This window comes from Leptosomus discolor, chromosome 2, assembly GCF_034619465.1.
Source record: "Leptosomus discolor isolate bLepDis1 chromosome 2, bLepDis1.hap2, whole genome shotgun sequence".
NCBI lineage: Eukaryota > Metazoa > Chordata > Aves > Leptosomiformes > Leptosomidae > Leptosomus > Leptosomus discolor.
The window spans coordinates 31,701,606-31,722,331 of record NC_141392.1 but is presented as its reverse complement, the minus strand read 5'-3'; the positions used below and the strand labels follow the sequence as shown (position 1 = coordinate 31,722,331).

Below are 20,726 nucleotides of genomic sequence, written 5' to 3'. Positions count from 1 at the left end.
CATCCTGATTCATCATTTCCTGGGACACCTTGCACTTCTTTTGTTACAAGAGATGGTAAATAATTGCTCCATATTCACCTTTCTAATTACCGTACTCATCATCTTCCCTGTGCTCTCCCACGCGACAGCCTGATCCTTGCATCTGCGTGACCCCCATGCCTTCAAGGGCATCCTCATAGCCTGCCACTTTGCTGTTTCAACACAGCCCTTATCCAGGTGTCTCCCGGGGACTGGGAGTGAGTTGACAAATACATAGAAACAGCCATTTTCCTGACTTCTGGATTGACTGCAGGCTCCATCGTCAGTCTCACAAAAGGAGACAAGGGAAATGTCTACAAGATGCTACTGGAGCAAAGAGGAGGAGGCTCCACTTAGCAAAGCAAAAGCTCCCAACAACAGCGCTTTAATAGGTTATGGTCCTATCGTCTGTCCATACCCTACTCCAAGCAGTGCCATTGCTGCTATCAGGAACAAGGAGACAAACAATTTTCTAGACAATATAGCAGACAATAACACAAGCCTCTGTCAAACCATGTACAACCAGAAGATCCAAGCCCAAATTTCGAGGTGCCCAATACTTGCAACACACATCCAAAGTCTAGAGCAATGCTCTGTCAGCAGTCAGCCAGGAAATAATTTAGAAGTGATCATACCAGGAAGTTTTATTATGATTCAAACTGAAGCAGAAACTGCCCATTAACCTTTTATTAGATACTGGAAACCAACTGCCATATTAGAAGGTGCTAGGAACCCTCTCTTGGTCTGCATATCTCTTAATATGCTGAAAATAATATTTGAGCCATCTATTACAAACTCTGCCTCCCAAGTACCACTCCTGAGCTGCTGCTTGTTCATCCTTCTGCACTACATTGAGACATTGCCAAAAGGGGCTAAGACAGACAATCCCAACGAGTGGTAGGACTGGCGCAGTCATTGCCATCATAAATGAAGACAAAAAGCCATAGAAAATTTTTGTTTCACAGTTTTACGAACACCTTTAGCTTTTAGTTAGCTTGAGATTTTATGAGCTAAGTTGTTTCAGGCACATTTTGAAATGGACAGATATTTTAAGCATTATGGCTATATCAAACTTTTGGATTGAGAACAATTTTTACAGCATCCTATTTACACTGGAGTGTACTTTATCGGGATCTGTAGGCGCTATGAAAGAGAACTAAAGCAAAGCCAGCATCCTACTCTGGTGCTTAGGCTCCTCCATACAGGTATTGCTTCCTTTGAAGCCTCCGTTACTGAGCGACAAGGAACGATCATGGGAAACAGCGGGGCTACACTTCTCCTCAACTGTTTTGAATTAAGTCCTTCAGTGAGGGGTCTTGCAGAAGCCATCTGAGGATGACATTCTCCAATATAAAGACAGCTCAAAGGGGTGCAGAGAGCATTTTGCACCCATGTGAAACTGTCAGTGTGCCACAGCTTCTCCAAAACCACTGCTACCTTCCACTCACCAAAAAATCCTCACTTGTTTGTGCCTGAATGCAAGACTTCCCCCTAGATTTCCAGTCTAGGGGGAACACTGAATGCTGGCATGGGGTCCAGAGCAGGCCAGATGGCTGTGAATGCATAAATACTGAGTAGTACCCTGGTATGCTCTCAATGGCTTGATACACAGCCCTGGAAAGGAAAAGGATGCATAGTTGTGCACCATCTCATTGCACATACACCATTTGAAAAGCCAAGCAGCATTTCCAAGTGACACGTCAAAAGTTTCACAAGCCTGAGGAACCAGAGTCCCCTGAGCATTGCAATACAACAGCAGGGATTGCAGCTCCATCAGAATTGTGGGATCAGGGAAGCAAGACTCATTTCACTCCTTCCAGCAAACAGACCTGGGTTGCAGGTGATCCTGCCCACAACCAGGGCACAGGCCAGAGACTGTGACACCATGTCCCAATCTGTTGCTACTGTGGCCAGTCACTCTGGCTCTGTCCCAGCTTCTGCTCAGCCCCAGACATGTTCATGTATCCACAGCAAGTGCCTGGACATGTTAATGTTAGGCTCCATGTCTCCAGCAAGGACCCAGCCCATCCACAGTGCCTTGAAAGCTTTGTGAGAGAAAGCAGTGAAAAAAGGGAGATGACAGTCTGACTGCTTCTAATTTAAACTTGTGAAAACACAGCCAGTTATCAGCTGTGAACAAGACAACCTGAAAAATCTGCAAGGAGTCAGGAAAAGTAGTTGCAACCAAAACCTTCAGGATGGCCCTCATTGATCAGGAGGAAAAGGCAAAAGGGATTTCAAACTCCCCCAAATCTTACTCCCTAACATCTGGGTCCAGGGAGCTGTAAGCCCCGCTGGCCTTTGCATGCCTGCCTGAACCAGACAGAAAAACCAAAGCCTCGTGACTTGCAAGGCAAATTACTAGCCAGGTGAAATCTCACATAAAGGATATTGGGTACTTCCAGTAAACCACTTGGCACCTATCCACATAGTAAAATAAAGCCCATGAAAAATATTTTGTGGAATACATTCAGGTGATGAATTAAGGAAACGAATCGGCTCATGAACACTGCAAATGCAAATAGAGAGGCTAAATTTATCAAATGAATTAGCCATTTGATACAGGATTACTTACTAAGGGCTAACTTATGAATCCTTTGCTCACAGTAAGGACCGCTTCAATCCCAGTGAAGTCTGCCATATTAAGCGGACAGGGCGATGCTTCTCAATATCAGTTACAATCTCTGCTTAAGAATTCTCTCACGTATTAGTGCAGGGATCTGCCTTTTTAATACAAAGACCTTCATTCAGCCATTTAGACAGTTTCCAATTTGATTCCAAGCTTGGTAGATCTCTTAACAATGAATTTCCTCTGCAATTGTAATATATTTGTACATTTATGCACAACTAGGATGCTGTGTGTCCTCCTGAAGTAACAGGAGGATTAATATATGACAATAGCGCTTATCCATGTGCTTTGGGTAGGGGGGAACAGTGTTTTTGTCAACCAGGATAAAAGCAGAAAATGTATAAAATGTCATAACCTGGAACAGAGGGAAGAGAAAGTTTTCTCCAAGATGCAGCAATTTCTCTCTCTTTTTCCTAACTGATATGGCTCAAAAAAATACGAACAAGCTCTTGGGCTCAGCATCCTTTCATTAGCTCTGAAAGGACACAGAGTCTAAAAGCTTGCATCTTCCATCTATCAACTGGTCTAATAAAAGTGCAAACCTGTCCTCTCTCTAACAATTTTAGCGATGCTTTAGTGAAGTAATTTTGTTACTCTGTTTAAAGTAGTAAGAATGTAATATAACCTTGAATGCTGCAGCTTCCCAGCACATACCCTTTACAACATTATTTTTGTCTAAATATCATTTTCAGAAGAAATTATTCTCATCTCCAATCCATTGATAACAGGTGGTAGATTTAGAAATACTTGATGCATTACAATTTAAGATAAACCTTTCATAATACACAACAGCCACCATGAAAAATAAGCATTTGCCAAAGGTCCTTACAAGATTATCTATGTGACATATTAAGTAGCTAGGTATACACAGTACATAGGAGGAAAAAAAAGAAGGTATCTTTGCCTCCAGCTGGCAACTGTTTACAAATACTCTTAATTTTACTCCTACAAGTAGCACCCTACAAGTACATGTCACTGTTGGTAAATCCAGCTTTTCAAGGGGGACTGTTTTTATAGCATTTCCTGGTCATTCTTATAAATATATATATATTATATATATTTAGCAATAAAAGTAATGACTAGTATCTAGGCTCCATGCAGAATTCTGTTAGAAGAAACAATGAATTCCAAGAGAAAAAATGGTATGAGTATCAGCTCCTTTCCCGGAAAGCTCACTCATAATACTAGTAGCAATGAATTCAGCGATGCAAGAACTACACATCTGAGCCAGAACTGCAGGCAAGGATATTTTAGTTGCCTGAAAGATACATAGCAAGACATTCTCTCGGATTAAGCAGAATTTTCCAACACAGCTAAAGGGAGAATGGGTAGGCTATCTCATTCCACTAGGAGATAGGACTCAACTGGTAAAAAGAAAAAAAAAAAAAAAGAAATCACTGTTCGTTGTACCTAATATGTTAAAACAGTGATCCATTTTAACCACAGAAGGTTGGTTGTTTACTGAAAAACTCTTCCATCCTTGCTCTTTTTCTACCAGAACACACAAAAACTTCTCAGAAAAAAATCCAGAGGTTCAACAGAAAATACCTTCTAAACTAGTGGTTTTTTAGACAACCACTAGGATGAGATCCTAAGTCTGAGTTAAAGATTAAGTGGAGCTCCCCCTTACAGCATGCTGGCTTTGGCTCTGGTTCTGTACAGGCTACTGATTACCGAGATTAAATCAGAAATGCTGAGACTGTGACAACTGGTCTGTTACTGAACAGCTTTGCTACACTCATAAGATACAAAATTACTTAGAAGTCTGCCTCTTCCCCTATATATTTAAAGTTTGCAAATGACAAGGCTCTTGGCAGTTGTCTTAATAACAGTACTATTACTTGACTAATTTCTTTGGCATTCCACTCGCAAAATAGGCCTAATGATATGTTCAACTAATGGAACAATTTCCCTATATCTATATTCCACTTACTCTAATGCACTGAGGTGTAACTCTAGCTTCATTTCATTATCACTTGACTAGCTCAAGCACTTGGATGTCTTTTTGGATTTATTAATGCTTTGGGTTTAAAGTAATAACTATTTATGTATATAACTCCATGAATATATTCTTCTTTCTAAGCATTTTTGTCCACATCTATTAAAGTAGATATATTTCATAATGCTTCTGAATGCAAGACACACTTAAAAAATGTCTTGATGTTTTTTCTTTAAGCTTAAAGCAATATCTCAGTGTTATTCTCTCCCGTGAGTGTTCAGATAGTGCCTTATCAATTTAAATTTAGGGCAAGTCTATCCTTAAAGACTTTCATTTCACTACATTAATAGATTCACTTAAAAACAAAACAAAAACACCAGAGTTTTGGCAATTCCTTCCACAGGCTAAATATCAGGAATTTATTGCCAAAAGGTAGAGACAGTTGCTAATTTCTTGACACAGAGCCATGCTGACTAAGTCCTTTGTGCAAAAAAACAGTCCGGCAGAGAGACGGAACATCTCTACAGTACCAGAGTCTGCTGATAACTCATTAATGTCTACTATGATAAACGCAAATGACAATTCCCAAGAGACCAGAAAAAAGGAACAAACAGCAGACATGATGGTCACCTGGTGATCACCATCCAGACCTTCAGCTGACAGTCTCACCAGTAGGCTACAGGCAATTAGGATGGGGCTGATTTCAGCTGATATCTGTTGAAGTGGTGGTACCCTGTGGAAAAGTGTCAATTCAAGACAGATAAGAGAGCCTGAAACTGCATATTAATCGTTAAGGCACTCATCCAGGAGAGAGACCCATATACTCATCATTTCTGCAGGGACACTAATGGAGAGTCATTTGGGTAGCATGCATTTTTCCTGCCTCCCTCTGTCTTCTCACAAGCTGAAGATCTAAGTGACTCCTGTAAGGGCATACCAAACGTCTGTGGCAATACAGGACATTAAAATCAGATCTCCTGAATCACTGACTACTGACCTAACCACACGAAATCCTTCACTGAGTCAGGCACAAAGCTTTAGGTGCTAAACTGGTTCCTTTTAAAGCTCCAGCTCACCAGCCAGTACACGCTCAGGTCCTCCTGGAAACCAGCATCATTAAGGCGTATCAAAACTGGTATTCAGAATCATTGTTAGGAAAAAATTGCAGCAGGAAGCGTATGAAAATGGGTCCTAAGTCCTTGTAGCAATCTATACCAAATTGTGGCTGCTGAGACCTAAAACATCTTTCTCTGGAAAGCTGTCTGCATAAGCATTGGATCAACCTTTTGCAGAGTCATACACCTGCAAACCACTGCATTTGCTGCACCTCACAGGTTCCCCCACCACAACCACCTCTCTATGGTCACATACGAAATTCTCAGGTTTAGTTCAAGCAATGAAAACTGTAAAAACTTTCCATGCATGAGAATAAACATACTTTTAAAACTATGGTACAAATGATCATCTGCATAGTGTGGTGTAATGCAATTATAAGTCTTTATATAACATGACACCCAACCACACAGGTTCTCTGTAGACAGCAGTTCAACAATATCAGGTTTTGAAAACCCCCCAAAAAGAAATAAATCTCCCATCTTCCTCTCCTCTCCCCTTTGGGCTTGCCATGCATGTTTCAGCTCTAAAGCATTTTCTTGTCTCTCAAGGCTTTCAAACCCAAGTGGGTTTTACATTTGTAACAAAAATTCCAGGCTTTAATCCATGATTTCAAAGACCTTAACGATGAAGGTGAGTGTTAATACTCTAATACGTTGACAAATTGACACTGTAGTCTACTCTCATATAATCTAAGGACAGGGACAGAGACAGTTAACAGTAGGCAGAGTACTGCCACTTTATTCTATGTGTTTGGGTACACTGCCAAAAAAAAGAAAATCACACAATGAATGGATTACACATGAATGCAGCCTTTGAAATGCATGTTCAATGTGCTCCAGACAAAAATATTATTAAGTGGTTAGACGCTGTTCTATGCTACCTGAATAATTCAATAAATCTTTAAGTTTCAGTTGCCAGTCATTGCAAACTGGAGATTACAAAGTTGTCTACAAAAAGCTTTGTTCTAGTGAGATGAGACAGAAACATCGCAATTTCCATACTACCAGCCAAAGCAAAAGGAAAAAAACGCTGTGGTGACTGTGACAACACGGTCCAGTAGAATTAATGGAGACTCACAACACACCAAAGCTCCACTTCCTATTACTCAAAGGCCCTTTCCACCAGACAGACAGACAGCGTGGTGAGTATTTAAGTGACTGCCACTTCTGAAATGGGTGATAAAACAAAATACTAAAATCTGGATCTTGTCACATATAGAAGAACTGATGTCAGAGAAAACAAAATAAAATAGGAGAAGGTTAGGGTTGATAAGAAAACTGAACACAGGTTTCTAATGATACATGATAAAAATAAATCACAGGCATGTGGGGGGAGGGGGATTAACAAATTTACTATCCACCAGGTTTTCTTAAATTCTAGAAAGTAACCTCCTGTGTGAAACTTAAGATGAATGGCTAACATTTCCCAAGTGCTCCAGCGAGAGCCATCTTTCTCCCATTCATTCTTGCACAGGGACAGCTCAAGTTTAAAATTCTCATTCAGACACAGTTGGGCTCTAACCCCTGCGGTATCTTTTCAGACCCAGAGAAACCCTAGCAGCATTGTTAATGAAAGAGCAAAGCATGTACAAAGTGCATGGAAAAGCAATATACACTAGGAGTGATATACATTAGTGCAAATCATTTTCTCCTCAGTCAAGAGAGCCAGTGCCACGTACCAGGTTTCAGGAGGAGATACGGATACAGCAGAGAATTAAGAAACTAGCTGTACGGAGTGTACAAAAGCAGGCCTTGATTTTGCAAAAGCAGTATCGCAAGTAGTTTTACCGGTTCACAAATTTTAAATGTCTGCATTTGTCCAGGATCACAGCCCCTATGTGTAGCTGATCTTTAAAGAAAGTTCACATTTTAATATCTGACTTAGGCAAGGAAAGAAGAAAGGACACCAACTGTTGTCTTTTTGCTGCATCATTTTTTAAAGTCAGATGGCAGTCGATTACTATACCTACCTAGAGGGAAAAACTCGCCCATTTTCTTCTTGAAAATTTTGTAGTCAACCTCTAAAAAGACGCAGAAGATGATACGATCCACCTATAAGAAACAAAATTATTCACAGTGAAATGATAGCAATCATAAACATTGGTAATAATAGTTAATAAAAGCAAAGAAACTTTTAAGCCAACACGCTTTTGTGCTCCAGGCAAGCAAGAAAACATCACAGGGATGCATGTTTTGACTTTATTGTGCATCTGTGTTGTAATTTATAAAGCAACATTTGCAATTGCAGCTCACAACTGTATTCTTTGTTAACTGCCTCCTGTTTATGCAAACCACTCTTGAGCACAGTATAAATGACTTTTGGCATTCTAGATGAGTACTGGGATGCAATGTTTGATGAAAGAGTCACATGGGGAGCTTCTAATAAGCATACAAAAGAGTAAATGGGTAAGCAAAGAGCTCTTTTTCTAACCCTTGTCCGACAAACCTATTTGCAAAACCATTTAGTATTTTAAAACGGCTTTAAAAGGTTTCATGCGGTTTTAATTTACATGAAACCACTTACTCTTGCTATAATACAAGCAGAATGCAGCAAAAACAAAAGCTGATTAGATGACAGGTAGCACATGGGGTAAATAAAACATTTAATATGCCATCTACTTAGGGAGGCTGAGCATATCAATGAAACCACAGCCCATAATGTATGCACCACCCACCAATGATTCCAAATAAATTGTTTGGAAGAACATTGTATGTGAAAGGTTTTTCTAAAAGAGACCAAAAAAAAGCCAAACAAAACAAAACCCAAACAGAATTCCAAAGCCTTTAAGACTGAAAAACACCCACACTGGACTTTGCTCCAGCATTGCTATTTCTTTGTTTTATCTGTTTGCATAACTTGCCTCTGCAGCCAAAACCCAGCTCCAGGAGGGAGCTATGGATGTCGAAAAGACCCTCCCACAGCTGAGCTGCGGGACCTGCAATCCAGTAATCAAGTTTTTCTCTGAGGTGCATGAGAGCTTAACCAGAAAGGGATGAAGCCCAAGCAATAGGAAATTCAGCATCTTGGCTGGCATTACACTGTCCTCACGTCTCCAAGGGCAATAAGCCGATCTGTTGCAGCAGAGCTCCTCAAGAGCGCCTTTGCACATGCTAGAAAAAGCACCAGCCTCCCCGCTGCAGGGAAACCGGGGGGGAGGAACGCTCTCAAAAAAATGCCATCTTTCCCTTATCTTCAGCGGAAAATGTTGTCCTTCTGCTAGAGCTGCTCTTCAAAGCAAAGTATAAGTCTTGGCTTCAAAGATATCATTAGGCTGAGCAGCTCAGGACATCATTTTAGAGCTCATTTTGAAGCAGCCTGGTACAATACAGAAGGGAACGAGAGCAGGCAATAATCTGTTATGTTGGAAAATGGTAGTAGTTCCTAACCAGAACATCTCTGAATCAAAGCTGACTACAAAACCTGAAAGAGCAAACTAGGTAGGAAATGAGAGACTGAAGGTACAGGTTATGTGGGCGTTAAGGAAGAAAGAGGCTTGTGAGCAGGCTAGAAGGCAGCAGGGCACAGCTTGGGCGGACGCTGCTTGCCAGGGAAGCATATGAGCAGATCTGCGAGCAATAAAACTGCCTGTTGCTGTCTACTCATACGACGTCCACAGCTACAAGCTGTTCTGTGCATCCCTCATAAACAAACCAGCCTAGACCTTAAAATATGCCCAACTGTGTCACCAGCTATTCTTCACAAGGGATATACTAAATACAAGTTAAGCACTCAAGCCAAAAAGCCATACTCATCTGTGTACTCACAAATTCATAATATAAAGCACCAGTGGCCAGAGGTGCTACATTTTACCTATATGAGAGTTTCTACCTAAGTAAAGTTGTGTGTTTTCAGGAGGGAATTTTTAGACAGTGAATGCTTAAATTACATTTCTTGTAAAAAATTGGTTTAGGATAGTGCTGGGGTGATGCTAGATCGTCATATTCTATCTCCACCTCCTCAGCGGAGCAGATATTTAAGCATCAAGCGTTACAGTGATAGGCCCAATATGTGAACCAGGACAGACAAAAGAGCAAGGATGGAAACTTAGAAATGAGAGGAGGAATGATATTCCCACACAGAGAAGTTCTGAGTCGTCTTGCTCTCTATATAGTCTCATATTCTCTGCTGTAAATACTACAGACGTTTCCCTCATTTTATATAGTTCAAATTCTCAAGGTGTTCCCTTTACTTTTATTTATTCTGTGCAGCTGACAATGATCAACCTTCTGCAATCCTGAGAATTTCTACTACTTCTAATGTAATTCCTTAATTTAAAGATAGGGAATCTCTCTAGAAATGGCAGACTATTTAAAAATTTCTAGCCTCCTGACTGTATACATCCTATATATAAACCTGTTCAATTTCTTCTGAGGGTGAGAAAAAATGCTCTATTTTTAAGTATGCATAAGATATTGTGATGACAGCTGAAATCCTGTGTTTATCTGATTGAATGGCATGTGTTGGCAGATAGTAAATCTGAAATTAAACCATATTCTATCATCCTGCCAGTCTTTGACTATTTTATCTAACATACCCGGCTAAAATAACTTGAAATTAGATATGGAAAGAAACCCTTGTCCTCACTTTTCCTGTTCCAGCTACAATAAGGAAAGGTTTAATCCAAGTGACTCCAAACCTGCCTTGCCTGCTGGCTCACAAAAGCTCAGCAGGCCTTTTGGGATGTGCACTTACGAAAGCCGCTCAGCCGCTCCTTATTCAAAAAGGAAATCTCTCCTCTCATGTAGCTAGGAAATGCCAACTTGATTAGACCTTTCATGCTACCCCTATACAGAGGGCAAGGAGTAGCCCCCAGGGACTCCTCCCAGCGTGCCCAGGAAGACCCAGTGCCTTTTGTAGGTGCTCTGCTCCTCCACAGCTGATCAAGCACCACTCAACTGCAGCTGAAGTTTAAAGGAGCTGCAAGTTGAAGGTACTAAAGCTCATCCTTGATTGACAGCTCTTTTTTGGAGGCTGGGATTAAAATCAACCTTCCCCTGTCAGAGCCTGATTAAATTCTGTTCGCTTCACAGCTATGAATAGGTGGATCAAAGAACCCCAAAATTAAGAGCGCCGCAACACAGAAAGAAGGGAGTTAAATTGCATGAGCTGTTCACTTAGTAGGCAGCTGCACAGCTCGAGGTCTCGAGTACATTGATTTTTTTTTTTTTTTTTTTTTAATCTATCTGTCTGTCTGTCTGTCTGTCTATCTATCTTTTTTCTTGGGCCCTGCTCTCCTTGCCAGGCTCCATTTACTTTTGAGGGGGATACCTTCCTGGGGATTTTGTTAGCTGCACTTGATAAGGATCAGTAAACTTCTGGGGATCTGCATGGCTCACAGGGCTCAGGCTGTTTTGCAGTGGAAGGGACCCAGAGTCAGTCATTAACGCCAGGGTTTTACAAGGATACAGCCAAATCTCATGAACTGAAAACTCCTCCATTGGGTATAAAAGCACTGCTGGTCTTAAAAGCAGCAGCATTGATCTTAATACAAAGAAGCTAGCAAAAAAATTTCCTCCTGTTTTTTGTTCAGTGGGGTTTTGCTTGTTTGTTTGTTTTTTCCCCAGTGAATTTGAGAGCACTTTACATCTAGTGAGTTTTAAGTTTATTGGTGGGTGAACGCACCTTGGGTTAGTTCACTCATAGACCACTAACGGTCTCGAAAAACTCCATGGGAGGCTGAGGTGGGCGGGTGCTCAGGGACTGCACCGTCACTGCAGCACGGGAACGATGAAAAGCTCCTCGGGGTCCCATAAACCACACGGCAGAGCTGGGAGCTGCACCCCTCTGCAGCAGCCAAGCTCCACCGACACACAGACACCACCGACCGGAGACAGCTCTGCCCACAGAAGGCAAACAGAGCAAGATGGACACGCACGGCTTCAAGAAATAATTGTAAGCTTCCCCACATCCAAAGCCCCAATAAAACAAGAGTCTGCTGACACTTTCTGGCAACTTTACACTCTTTTTTTTTTATGGATTCTTTGAGAAGAAAAAAAAGCCCTGCCTTCCCAGCAAACTAAAAGTACACCCCAAGTTCCCTAAAGGACCCTTCCCTCTACTGCAGCAGGCACTGCATGCATACGTGCACCTCTGCGTGTGCGGCCACTGATATAGGAGGAATTTATACTCTACAGCTGTACCTACATACATTCTTGGATCAAAACCACTTCTGGTTTTCTCTCAGCTCTTTTGCAGTGGCCTCTGGCAGGTTGTCCGATTCCTCTGACTTACTTTCCCTGTCTGTTTAGGGGACAGTAATACTTAGTTGTGCACTTATGCATCACTACAGAGGTACTGCCAAGCACAATCCACAGGACATGCCAAATGCTGTCATACATATAGCTGTATGCATACCCAGGTGCCAAGCTGTATATATCAAGCACAGATTTGAAGTAGAAAACTGATCAAAAGACATTCTAGACTATTTTATCTAATGACTGTTTCTATGTCATTGCCACCTTGTGTCCTAACAAAGTAATAGCTCACAATGAAAATAAACCCAACTGCATTTCAGCACTCCCAAGTATTTCATGCACATCCCCAGTACCAAGACATCTACCCAGCAGGCAGTGACTGCTTTTTATTATATGTGACAACAAGTTTCATCATAATTTAAATCTTACCAGAAAATACCGAACAGAAAAACAATGCTAACTTGTAAAAAATGTTTCCCAATCCCAAATCAAATTAATGGTAACAAACAACAAAGAGAATGAAGCAGCTTTCTGCTTTTTCTACGTGTAGAAAATCCCTTTTATGAAACATCCTTGCCTGATCTCACCAGGACCTATTGTTGTAAGGCGATGGTGAACACTAGAAGCTTGCTGTAACATTTTTAACTTATCAAACATTCTGTGGACTTAATTCAAAACTCAGTGAAGCCAAACGGAGGCTTTTTATGGACTTCAGCGTGCTTGGATTGGAGCCTCTACTCTCTAAGGCCAGAAATAAGATTTGCCTCCTTAAAAATTAAGGTTTCTCTGATATTCAAATTTAATTATCCTAAATCTCCAGATACTTTCTCAAACATATCTCAACAGTCACAGTTCAGAGCCACCTGTACCCATTAGGACTCCTTGACCACAGTGCCTGTAAGGAAGAAGCCTTGAACTTTCAATCGTGCCGCAATCCCGCATTTTCCCTCTGTTTGGACCGCGGCTGCTCGGGCAGCCCCATTGGCTTTCAGGGGCTGACAATACTTTCCTTGTAGAGATCAGTGGGAAAAAAAAGTCACCTAAGTCAGGTTTCCAATGCATGCTCTTGTGGAATCCGAAACTCATTTGTGGGAAGTGAAGAATAAGGAGGAAGACGTTTTTAATGCACCACAGGATTAGGCTATGAGTGTCCTAGCTGGTCCCTGACTGCAAAATTTCTTCTATTTCTGTGGCAAGGGATCAGTTTGCTGTTCTGAAGTCCACATCTCTCTCTCTCTTTTATCTTCATGGACCCCATTTTCCAACTCTTTCTTTTCTGGGTTTCTGACAGAGTTCCTCCTTGCCCAGGACTGAGCTGATGCACCGAACTGACTACATGCAGAGGTACACTTCAAATAGACCAACATCTGTTTCTGCCCACTTAAAGTACTGGTAAATGATGCTCTTGATGCTGACAGTCTCCCCTTCAGCCTACCCTCTGCCCAATCTGATCCTCTGGTAATCCTATTGCAACCAGCTAACAGATGGAAATACCAGCTTTGTAAAATAACACAGGCATCTGCCATATCCCTCACAGCAGCTGTGATTCTATCCACTTTGCCAGAGGCGCTGTCTTTCCTGAGCACCATGCACATCTGGCCAGCTGTCCAGATAGCAGTCTGCCTGACTAAAAAGAAAGAGCAGAGAGGACTGTATCCCACTTGGAAATGAGCCGTGGTCAAGGCTGGAAGTTTCCACACACTCTTTTCAAAGGTGAATGCTTCAGGCCCTATAAAAACTACTCATTTCTTAGCACCATAAATTAAAGATCAGCCTCCTAGTATTATTACTAATTTCACAGAAACTATTAAAGCATAGAGCCTAGCTGACTGTCTGCTCCTTTTGGCATGACATCACAGTCTATAATTGCAGAATTACTCTCAAAAAGAACTTCAGTCAAGTATTTATGGCAAATACAAAGCTTCGGCGCCGCTTCCATCCTCATAACAAGATTTAGAGGTGTCAGACCGGTGATACGGTGAATTTGACAATCAATGAACTGTGTGATGATGTTCACAAAGCAATTCACCTAGCCTTAAGAACTTTACACCTGGCCCAGCTTCAAATCCACTGCAGACCTGAGCCAAAACATCCCCCCCCCATTTACTTGAACTTGCAGCTAACCAAATGAGCCCAGCTTCAGGCAAACAGGCGATCTCTAGATGACTCTTCAGTCCTGCTGGTGGAAGGAGAAAGACATACTCTCTCAGGACAAAGCTCTTGTGATTTTCATGGATTTGAGTTTTGAGATTCTTTGAATCCAAAGCAAAAACCTAAATAAAAATCCACATTACTGTAAACCTCCTGCAAGTAATGGTATTAATGGAGCATTATGATATCTCACCAAGAGCAAACACCCATTGAGGACTAGCTGTGAAGAAACAACTCTTACTCAAACCATCATATTACTTAGGCAGTCACTGAAAGAAAAATAATACAACACACATGAATTATAAAATGATTTATGCTTATCACAAATAGAGAGGAACGTTTTCTATGATGGTCTTACTGAAGTTAAAAACCAGAAAGTTATTATTAGTGCTTTAATATTCTACTTCGTAATGGAAAGCATACTTTGCTTGGAGTGAAAGATAATTAAAAGTCTAAAGGCAATTAAAAAAAACCCAAAGAAAACAAAACCAAACAAAAACCCCACCAAAAATTTATTACAAGTTTAAAATATTAATACAAACAACATCCCAGAGGAACGGTACATAAGGCTTTGCAGCAATCCCTGCCTCTAAACCAAAATGCAGTAGCAACGCACTTAGCAATGAAACTCAAGATAAATTTAAAATATGGTCAGAATGCCTCTCCAGGTCTGTTGTGCCTACAGCTCTGCTCATATTCAACAGATGAGGGCAAATTACTCCCTGTATCACATGGTACATGGGTACCAGACACATCACTGCAGTTATTGCTATGGCACAAGCCTATCTCCATAATACTGAAACACATTAAAAACCATAATACTTCCCAGTGGAGAAGTACTTTTACCCACAGATCTCAAACACAGGTAGGCATTATGATTTTGTGATAGTTCTGATAGATAGCTGCCTCCAGTTGGAGACTGGACGTGCTCAAGATCACAGAGAACAAGAGTAGCAGAACTAGACCAGGACCCTGGGATTTTTTTCTCCTGTTCTCTCCCAAGCAAAGATGCTACAGCAAAAAAAAATAAAATCCTATCAATAGTCACAAGCAAAGTTCACAAGCTTCACTGCACACCACCAGTTTTCCTCTGGCATATCCTTTCAATATGCCCAGGTATTGTGCGAATCAATAATGGTAACTCTTTTTCCCTAATACATTGGTTGTTTTTTAAAGGTTACTTATTCTCCCCTTGAGAGAATCTACTCTGTGCTGTCAATACCTTTTTAATACAGTGTATTTATTATTCAAGGACAGGTAGAGCTTTCTTTTGGGACCTGGTGACCCTTTGTGCTGAGCTGTTACTTTTTTGCATGAACAAAGACCTGCCAGACAAGCAGAGTGGCTGTCCTAAAGAAGCAGGCTGGATCCAAACTAGGAAACTATGACAACATTTTCTGAGGAATTTACAAACAGTCAGCAACAAATCTGTATGTGTCCCAGTTACTTATATATCGCATAATTATATGACAAATAAGACATGGTAGTCTTGTAGCACTAATATATACACAGACTATAAAATAACCAGTAGTTAATAGTTCACATAGTTTTTTGCTCAACAACTAAAAGTTTTTCAGTTTCCTAAAGGTGAAAAAACCCTGTAAAATCAGCCTAGGATTTAAGGCAATGTCTCAGTATATTTCTTTTGATGGTCACTACAATTTGTCAGGAAAGGGGCAAGAGAGTAGTTTAAAAATGCATTTGTTTTTACCAAGATATCCATCAATCTACACAATTCACTTTTATGCCACACAAACATGGTGACATAAAGCCCATTCATCTTTTCCAGCTTAATACCTACTGTCCTTTGAAGATACATGTTTGGAATATCTGAAGGCGACCTCCATTTTTCACAGTTACCAGTCATAGGGCAGCTGACACAGCCAAGATAATCCTGTATTCAGCGAAACCGGGGGAATGAATGGATTCTGATGAATGTAATTTGCTATCTCAGTGACAAATGGCAAATGTGAAGAGAGGGTATGCATGCAAATATAACTGCGTTAAATAAGGGCTTGTGAAGGATAGTAGTCTGAAAATATCCGATAGGCAGTTTTACAACAACCATGCATTTTCGAGGGGATAAATCATCAGCTTACTTAAAGTTATCATTATATCCTCATTGTGGATCTCTGCTGAATAAGATAGTATTGTGGCATACAATCAAGCAGGGCGTTGTCATTCCGTAGGCAAACTTTTCACACCACATTTTACCTTACAACATCATTTTTTTTTCAGTATCTTTTTAGTACAATTTGGGCTTAAATACCCCAAAGTTCCAAACAATTATAAGCATCCTAAGCCTTTTTGGGCATCCAACCCGTGACAGCCCAATTTCCAGAACATGCCGTGTTCCACTAACATCAAAAGCTCTTTGCTGGATCCCCTGAGGCTGAGGTGTCACTTCAGAAACTTCCTGATGTTTTTAACAGTTTTATTGTAGTATCACATAATATCTACCAATACAATTTCCACTCCTTCCCAGGGCCAGCAGGACAATCAGCACTACTTGCTCAGAGCCCATCACTAAAGAAAAAAAAGAGTATGCTTGAAAACAGAAACATAATCTCATCCTTGCCATCATCTGTGCGGCTGCTGCAAGATTCTGAATGTAAAACAGCTCCAGGTTTTAAAACCATACAGGGAGACCAAGTGATGGTACCTCCTACCCTTCAGACAGGTACAAGTAATTTAGGTTTGGATGCTAAAGTCAGCACCAGGAGGAGGCAGAGATGCCTGAGGGTGGGGACCAACAGGGAGAGCAATGGGGATTCATGCCCTGGAAAGCAAAGCTCCCTACTGCTGTGCTCCCGAGGCAGGGGATGGCAGTGAATTCCAGGCATTATGTGAAGTGACCAGGTCTCTAAGCAGTGGGAACACCATGTCAGTCCCCAAAAGCTCTGCCTCCCTCACTTTTCCCTGTGGCAGGGGTGGGTGTCCCCTCCTGGCACAGGAATAGGAGCATGCTGGTGTCTTGTGGCTGAGACAGAAATGTTTGTTTCTGGCTGCGCTGCTGAGAAGCCCTGATCAGGCTCCTGAGGATGCACAATAAAGGTTTGACAGCAGAAGAAATGGTTCCTAGAAGAAGCAGATAATGGCTTAGATAATTTTTTAAGAGCACTGTTACAGCCAGGGTAAATTTGCAGTCATGATAAACTCAGCCACAATTTTCTCACTAAGGTTGAGCAAAGGTTTTAGCTCAACTTGGGGCTGGGCAATTTTACAACTCTTGAATGCTGTCACTTTGGCTTTTCACATTATTTTCCTAATTGCTGACAGATGAAAAAATTCTGGCTTGATCTTACAAAGTTGGTTTAAAATGCAACTTATTCAAGTATTTCCATCAAAAGAGGCCAGATGACCCCCACATACAAACTTATACACACACCTAGAACTTGGAAGGTTTCACCTTAGAAAGCTTTGAAAATACATGATTTGATGTAGAACTCCCTCAAACCTAATGCAATTGAGAGCAGTCTCTGAAGGATGCTTGCACTGGGTATTTCCCTTGTTTGCTACTGCATTTTCTTTAATCATTCTCACCTTCGTCCTATATTAATGTTCATGTTAGTTACTCTTCATCCAAAAGCCATTGACTTCAAAGGGGTTGCGGATCAGTGCAGCTAAACATTTCCCACCCTGGTGGGAAGAGAAAAGCAGTACCTTGGATGCTAAGTTTGTCTGGCTACGGCTAGGTTTCCAAAAATTCAAGTGTCATAAAAACTGCACTTCTAGAGACGAACAGCGCTCGCTTAACCTGTTTTAGCAACACTACCACTGTGATCGTCTCCAACGTATTGCAAATTCTTCTCCCCAGCACCTCCCTATATTCTCTATTCTTTACTCGAGGGAGAACATAGGTAGAGATTACACTGGTGTGGAAAGTTAATAATTACTCCCCATTGAAGGGATTAAAACTCCTGTAGTGGAAGCAAAGTGAAGAGGCAATACACCCACTACGCAGGTTATAAACAAACAATATACACACAGAGTTTGTAAAGCTCTTATTCAAAAGTTTGTTGTAGATAAAAAAGAGCCCTTTAAAAAAAAAATTGCTTTCCCAAGAATATAGGCCACATTGCCTAACTTGAAACAGCTCTGAAACCATCGCTCATACTAAAACCTGGACTGAATCTCATTGACGTAAATATTAACTTATCTCTCTCCTTGAGGAAAATGTTTTACGATTAAGTTATCTGTCATTTATAGATCAAATTAAACTCATTAATGCAAGCTATTAAAGACCATTTTTAAAGGACAAAGGCTGATTTTCTTAAATACTGTATGTCTCTCATTCTAATGCTAATCTTTTTTGCCATCAGAAAAAGACAGAACCAGGCAGAAGAGGAAGCTATTAAATTTCAAGTACTGCTAGAAAAAAACAATTCCACTCCCAGGATGCTCACTCCAGTGTCTCTTCCATAAAGGAGATCAACTCAAGATCATTTGCTTACTGCATGTCAGGCAGATGCCAGGTAAAGTACACGCAATTTTTTTAAAAATGCCTATTTATCTCCTTCTTACACAAAAGTTCCTTCTCCTTTTTGCAGAAAGTCACTTACTGTCACAATTACACCCTATTCGTGCCTGAGAGACTTAGGTATGAGAGGTAGGACAAAATAATGTTTTCTGAAATAAGAATGACTGTAGAGCGATGAGTTATTTTCACAAGATTTTGCAATGGTTGATTCCCAGCACCCTGAAAGAAACCAAATCAGGAGCCTGTATGATCTAAATGCAACCTCCGCAGCGTTTCTTGCTACTCAGAAGGGAGATCGTGAGGAAAAACGAGCAGCAAGACAAGAAAATCTGATTCTCCCAGAACTGAAGAACTTGAGCCAGTGGCTGGGTCAACTTGGGAAAGGGTTGCAATTCAGAGCCTGCTTTTGGGATATTTGTACCTGTGAGAGTCTGGGACCCGTAAGGAAGATCTATGCTTGAGAGCAGATGTGATTACAGATTTGGCATGTGAGCTTGGTCTGCAATTCAGCCAAAATGTCCTCATGTAAAAGGTCATTAAGCCAGCTTGATACAACTGATGAATGTCTTCCACAGAGGACACTGCAATTTTAATATAGGTTGTTTAGGAAAAAAAAAAAAATCTGCTGAGATATAAATGGCAACATTTTTCACAAGGATCGGGAAGGGAAAAGAGAGATTAATCTCTAAGGGATCAGTTCTAAATTAATTTTAATAGACGGTCATAGGCTGACAGTTCTCTGAAAATAGCCAGCAGATGTTCCAGTGCTTTACCAAGTCCCGATGTCTAACCTTGGGTACATCAATTCCACAAAATCCATCTTCTATTTCCGCATGCTCTGTTTCCACAGCTGGAATGCTAATGATGGCTCTTAGTGGTTTCTGACTTCTACTAGTGTTTTTATTTCTGTGGCAGATCATGGTGTACAAGCCACAGAGTCGAGTAAGCACAGACGTACATTTTATTAGAAAGGACAAGAAGATACCTTATTTATGGTATGTTGCTGTCTACAGATAACCTTCGCTGTATCTATCTGCTCATCATAAGATAAAAAGCGTCTAAATTACTAAGACGTTGCTCAAATACAATTGAGAACATTAGCACAATTTATACGAGCTGCTCAAATGCACTGATAAAGTCTCCAAAACCATTTATTGTCAAAATGTCAATGCTAAATGCACAAAAATGTAACTTACTTTATGCCATTAATTAACTAATGTTTGCACAGCACTTTGAAAATGTAAAAGCACTTTGAACACTGAGAGCTAAGCAGTATTATTTTTACTCATGTGGACTCACTGTATGAATCATACATAATAATCACCTCTTGTGGAAAGTAATTTTGATCCACAGCCAAAACCTAACCTAAGATTTGGCACTTCTGTTCAGCAAAGCATCTGTAAACGGTCCTGTTCCTGTTTCAGCTGGAAATTTTCTGCAATACATTCATTACTGAATTCTTCACAATATATACCAGGTATAAGGTGCCTTCACAGCTTTGTAATTAACGTTGTACAGCGAGACAGCAAACATTTTATTGTATTCTCCTCATTTGCCCAAAACATTTGAGAATAAGGGCTCAATAGTGTTAGCTGTGACTTAACTCTCTCTCTTTGATCTGTACAGGATGCAACAGGCTTAATGGATATAACACAGGATTGGGATTCCCTTTCACCTTTGTGAGAGCTGTAGCTCTCAAATTATTTTGTGATCTCCTGGTGAAAAGCACTACATAAGAACTAGATGGTATCATCATTATCTGTCCCCACTCTGTGATTTCCTCCCCTCTGATCACCCTCTGGGCTTTTTTTTCTCCTCTTACCCTTTGCGGCTGAAGAGATGCCATGAACGTGAATTTTCCTTCCCAATTGAGAGCACAGAGAGCTTTCACGAGGTCATATTTTATACCTACAAGCACATCTGTTGCATCAGCGTTGAAAAAAATGTGCTTGGTTATCCCATCTTCGTACAAAATTGCTTCTCTGTGATCACATTCATGGGGGAAATCTAAGTCTAAAATAACTAGAAACCAACAAAACTTCACCATTCTCCTGTTCTGATTAGTTAACAAGAACAGTGATGACTTACAGCTGGCCTGAGTACCACCTGCAGTCGGGTCAGTCTCATGTTTCCAGGGGGCTTGGCTTCTTGGCTGACCTGGTGGTGATACGCTCCATCATTGTTATAACTCTCAAATCA

The 20,726-nt window shown here is 40.8% G+C and overlaps 1 protein-coding gene across 4 annotated transcripts in view; it reads right to left on the bottom strand.

The window, feature by feature from the left end:
* Positions 1 to 20,726, bottom strand: part of MACROD2 (mono-ADP ribosylhydrolase 2) — an 877,957-nt gene that overhangs the window by 76,539 nt on the left and 780,692 nt on the right. For all 4 annotated transcript variants that reach the window (XM_086460841.1, XM_086460839.1, XM_086460838.1 and 1 more), the window contains exon 9: positions 7,672 to 7,753. In XM_086460841.1, the coding sequence (XP_086316967.1) occupies positions 7,672 to 7,753 (82 nt within the window). The remainder of the gene's footprint in view (positions 1 to 7,671; positions 7,754 to 20,726) is intronic.